Below are 5612 nucleotides of genomic sequence, written 5' to 3' on the forward strand. Positions count from 1 at the left end.
GCTGCTGGGACCATTCCCTTTAGCCTGCTAGCTGAAACCTGTAAAGAAGGAAATCACCAGCTAACCACCTCCCTGCCCACTCTCTCTCTCTCTCTCTCTCTGTTCCATCCCAGGATCCGTGGACCGACCACGGCTGGACCCGTAAACCTTGCAAATTGTCTCTCATTTTTTGACAAATAAATCAGGTTTATGGTCAAGTAGAGGTGGCGCGTTTGCAGTCTGCTCCAGTCCGGGGATTGCCTGTCTGTCTGTAGTGAGCTCTGTTTTCAGAGTGACGCGGTTTGTAAAGAATGTGGTTCAACAGTTTGTGGAAAAACTCTTGCTTGTGCCTTTAGTGAAACTCAATCAGACAAAAGTGGTGCAGTTTCTAGACGTGGTTTTCACATCTTTATTGATGCACCAGACAGATAATCTATTTACGAAACATTTAGTGGTAAATGTGGTAGGCATGCAGTGAGCTGTTCTGAAAAACAGGATCCATTGTGGTTGCAGTATCATTTGCATGGTTCAAATGTGCTGCATACAGATGAAACAGAAAATGTCAGTGAAATGTGTTTCTCCCTTTTAATTCATTTTTCCTCATGGGTGAAAACATTAAAGAAATCATATGTTACATTCATATGTGAATCCAGGAACTTGCTGTTTATGTAATATTGTGAGGATTATTAATGTCTGATAACAAACAAAGTGTTTTATGAAGTTAATTTTATTTTCATGCAATACAATGTGATTTTTATGAGATATTCAGAATCTTTGATGCAGTTGTTAACATATATTATAAGCACATAAGCTGATAAAATCAGATATAGCAGTGTTAAGCTAGTGCTGTCTCAACAGTCTGATGAGGATTCCACCCCCATCAGACTGTTTTTCGTTAACTACACCCCCTCAGTCACTGTACACAAGTGTCCAGCCCCTGAACTCTTAAGAGGTTTTTTTCAAAACTCAGGCTGTTTGATTTCGTGGCTCCTTAATGTCTTGGATATTTATGCTGAATAAATGAGACTTTAGAAGGAAGAAATGGTAAGACATGGATCATTTCTATACTGTAGCCAGTGGTTAAATATCATTAGTTTTGTTCATTCTGTTACCATTAACACAATAACACATTAACACAATAATAAAATTTCAATGACATATGGCATAAATATACATAAATAAATGTAAATGTGAATTCAGTTAATTATGATATTAATTATAATGTTAATTTATTTTCATCTCTTATATGACTACTCCTGATTTCTGTCCAAAGAAATAAAAAGTATATAAACAAGAGTTTTGTTGTAGATATCATCCACGTGAAAGTTAACACTAAAAGAAAAAGGGAAAGATTTGTGCAGACAAGGGCAGACGATTATATATTATATTTAGTTTGATTAATATTTTCTTCAGTGCCACATGCCAACATAATGGAGCAGGGGTGTAGTTTCCAGGGGGGTTATGACCCCCCAATAATCAGACCCAACCAATATAACCCCCCCAGTAAAATTATGAATTATCTTGCATAAGTAGGCTGTTGATTTTCTTTACTCGTTTCAGCTATTACCAGCAAAACAGTTGCATGTTTAATCATCTGGCAATTTAAAAAGATTTATTTATTTATTTAGACAGAGATCTTGACCCCACCAATGTTCAGCACAAAGTTACGTGCCTTTTAGTGAAACTATATCAATTTGATACATCAAAGGCAAAAGAGAAAGTGTAGTCATTTTGTTGCGCTGTGAATATTTTTTATATAAATGTAAGGGGAGTTAAAATGTCAGGATTTTTAGATGTTCGAACATTGTCTCAGATTTCAGTGTGCGGAAAAAATGCTTTTCAAGTTGGTTGATGCACCATTTTTTAAGAATATGTGTATTAAGTATTAATATATGAAGCAATCACTCTTGTGTCCAAATTTATTACTGCAAAAATTTTATGTAAATGCATTGGGTATGCCAGATGACTCTCCCTATACCAGATGCTGACTTTGCATCTTTAGTACTAAAATAAATAAAAATAATCTGCCACCTGACAGCTGTTGGGGGCAGGAGCATTAGAACTGCAAGCTTTGCCCTTAGGTCCTTTGCTAGCAAACTGTCTACAACGTGAGTTTGTGTGTGTGTATGTCCGCAGATGTCATTGAGTAGCACAAGGCTCCAGCTGGTGGCTGTTACTCTGATCATCCTGATGGTTTTCTATGTCATATATTTCTCTAACGTTAATGAAAATCTGTTCAAGTTTTCCAGCGCAACAAAACTAAGGTAATAATTTGTATGTGTGTGTCTGTGTGTGTGTGTGTCTGTGTGTGTGTGTGTGTGTGTGTAAATCCCTCCTCATATGGCAGCGTTTGAAAGTGTTTTCATTAAATTGTCTTTAACACACACCACACGCACATGTAGAGTGCTTTGTATGACCACTTTGTTTGTGTGTTTTTGTTGCTGACCAGAGGTGAAACTGCATTTTATTTGAGGAAAGTTGGTATACTGCTATCCAGATGAAGCAACAGTCTTGTTACCCTTAATGCATCATTAAAATACTTTTTAGACTAGTCTCCCAAATTCCCATAAAATCTGAACTACTTGATTTAAATGACAATGTGATATAGAAGAGAATTTTGACCCTTTAGGAGTTCTGTATTTCCTTTGTTCTTCAGGTCAGTTTCTCCTAGGAACTTTTCATTGGCTCATCAATGTACCTGCCCTAAAGGCTCAGAACTTCTTAAAGATTATATAGCCAAGGATCAATACGAAGAGCTTGTTAAACGGCGAGCTAAGGACCTCCAACAGTACAAAACCAGGTAGAGGGTGGATGAATGAATGTTGTGTACTTTAACAGTAATGCAATGGCATTTGTAACTGAACATAATCAGTTGGTATCTTTGTAAACTGTAATTAATGTAGACACATTTGGCATCAAATATTACGCTTTGGGAGTGAGAATGTGTTGCACTTCAACAGCAGAGTTGCTTCGCTTAGTGCAGTCTGTCAGCGACTAGTAAAAAGGTGATACCTGTTTCTATATCTACCCACATTTCATCTCTTCATCAGGATGGTGTCTGCTGAACTATCCAGACTGCTGTTTGCTTCGCCTAACTCTCCTCTGCAGTATCCTATTCAAGGTTATATAGTACAGCCTTTGACCTCTACTCTCATACCAGGTATGCCAAGCCTAATATATGCAACAGACAAGTTTACCAGTGGTCTGTATTGTTGTGTATGTGCTGTATATTCTGTTGTGGAAGTTTTCCATTTAAATAAAGCCTGCAGACGAGCAGTAGCTAACATTCTTTAATCAAAACACACAAAGAACAGACAACCAAGCTTGTGGAGAGCCTACATGACCGCGGGACAGACGGTCAGCAGAGTCTCTCAGAGCCTAACATGGCTCTCAGTTAAATACCTTCTCCAGGAACAAAAGAAAGTACACAGCTGCTTCACACCTTAAGGTTCACACTCCCTTGCTACCTCCCAGAGTCCTCGAAGAGACAAAAGACTCTTCCTGTGGAGTGTCTGCTTCCCCCAACTTCCTTACTAGACCCCCACCATCTGTCTTACAGTATGGGTGTGGAACATGTTTAAATCTAGTGGCACCAAGGCATCACACAATAAAATAATGTGATTAATACATAAGTAAAAGAAATTCCTATACAATCCCTTTCTACTTTATTAGAAAAATGGTTAATAAATGTTGATCTGAGACTAAATTTGGTGGTATTTCTCAGATTATTAAGTAAACTTTACCGTAATACCTCTGAATTAGAGTCATTAGTGAGTCAAATTAACATGTAATTTCAGGAATTTTCCACGTTTAAGACATAATTAAAAGATAATTAACCAAGAGTGATAATGACCAGCAAACTTATACCTCAGCAAATGAGATGGCAAAATTAAATCTGTATTACAGCCAACATATTCACAGACAAGACAGTTGCATGAGGGTTTTAAGGAATTCATGTTGATCATTTATGCTTCAACAACGTGTCATGGAGTCTTCCCATAAAAGGACAATGTAAAAGTAATGTCATTTTAATTTCAGGTTTAGGGCTGCATGCAGAAAACAGAAGCAGCTACAAGGTTGGTGTTTCTCCCTCACAGCTAATATGAACTGTACAGGTTGGCTGGTTCATACAAGATGCCTCCTGAACATATACATTTCAAACATTAAGGGCCCTGATTCCCTGATTTTGTGGTCAATGTGTGGGGCTGACTGTAATTCAGCTTTAGGATAAATGAAAGAAAAAACACAAACCTCACTTATGGTCTGATGTACAGTATAAAATAGCATCTTTCTTTCCATCTTCAATAGGTATTCCAATGTTACACTGACATAGCATAATTTCATACACAGTTTATTTTTTTTGTAGACGACTGTATAGGATATTCTGGGGTAGGCATGGATATTCTGAGTGCTTTTTAAATTTATTCAGGCCTTTCTTTTGTAGGTATCTTTAAGTGTGTCTAAAGGCATCCTGACCACAAATATTACACCTGAACAGACAATCATCAAAGGTGAGATTTAGTAAATAAGTGACTATATTGTAGGGGGCATTTTTGTTTGATTGGTTTTTGGACCACACGCCAGATTAGCAGCAAGGGTCAGAACTTTTCAGCCATGTGGAGAAGAAAAACAATCTCTTACAAATATGAAATATAAAACATTTACAGCAGTCTTGTCATGGGCTGGGTCTGGGACCCAGCATTTTCTCTTCATTTTGCATTATTGATATGTACTGTAGAAGACATGCTAAGTTCTTGTTGTTTCTATCATTAGTTAGGATTGAGTTGTTTTGTATTTTGAAATTCTTTAGTCCTTGTTTATCTAGATCCTGTTGTGTCGTCACCCCTTATGTTCCAGTCTCCCTTGTTATCAAGTCAGTATTGTCTGCCTCCTGTCTTATTTTGAAAGAGCTTGGTTTTCTTTGTTCATTGTATTTAGTTTCACTTCCCCTGTCCCATTATTAGGTTCATGCGTGTCAGCTGTTTCCCTATGTGATTCCTGATCCCCCCCCCTTGTGTGTTTTTAGTCTGTGTTTTTCATTGTCTTCTCTTCGTCAGAACGTCTGTGTCACCACGTCTAGTCATAGCACTCATAGTAGTCACAGTCATCATAGAAATCATAGTCATCGTGATTAGTCACAGTTATCTTGTTTCGTTTTCCCAGTTTAGTTTAGTAGCAGTTTAATTTGTCGCCCAGTTTGCCTCGCATTATTTTGTATTCATGTTTATCAGCTAAAATAAAACGTCTCACTTTTGGTTTAACTCTCCGCTCTATCTCCTTTTGTGTCTGAACCTGGGTCCTTGTTCTCACGCTTGCACAATCAGCAGGTGTGGATCTAGAGAAATTTTCTTAGGGTGGCAGAGAAATCAAATGGGCTGGCAAAATCAAAGCCTTTTTTTTCAAACACATATGCAGATGGTTACAATGTTGTAATGATTCAAATGCATTAAGTATACACGCTTTTCATATAAATGTAATCTATAACTTAATTCTTTTCTGTAGCCCACATGATTAAACACGTTAGTTTGACATAAAATTCACATAAAACATGTGAATTTTGTTTTTATGTACTGTAGGTATACAGTGGGGCAAAAAAGGATTTAGTCAGCCACCGATTGTGCAAGTTCCCCCAC

General features: G+C 37.4%; 1 protein-coding gene across 1 annotated transcript in view; it reads left to right on the top strand.

The window, feature by feature from the left end:
- Positions 1 to 2711: 2711 nt before the first annotated feature.
- The window catches only part of LOC102207302 (beta-1,4 N-acetylgalactosaminyltransferase 2-like), a gene marked incomplete at its 5' end in the record, with an annotated part of 31728 nt that continues 28827 nt past the window's right edge, over positions 2712 to 5612 (top strand). Inside the window, 4 exons of the mRNA XM_005754873.1 lie at positions 2712 to 2779; positions 3030 to 3139; positions 4018 to 4055; positions 4424 to 4490. Coding sequence (XP_005754930.1) covers positions 2712 to 2779; positions 3030 to 3139; positions 4018 to 4055; positions 4424 to 4490 — 283 coding nt within the window. The remainder of the gene's footprint in view (positions 2780 to 3029; positions 3140 to 4017; positions 4056 to 4423; positions 4491 to 5612) is intronic.

The sequence above is a fragment of the Pundamilia nyererei genome, unplaced genomic scaffold (assembly GCF_000239375.1).
Source record: "Pundamilia nyererei isolate P.nyererei 1_Seehausen unplaced genomic scaffold, PunNye1.0 scaffold00713, whole genome shotgun sequence".
NCBI classification, from domain to species: domain Eukaryota; kingdom Metazoa; phylum Chordata; class Actinopteri; order Cichliformes; family Cichlidae; genus Pundamilia; species Pundamilia nyererei.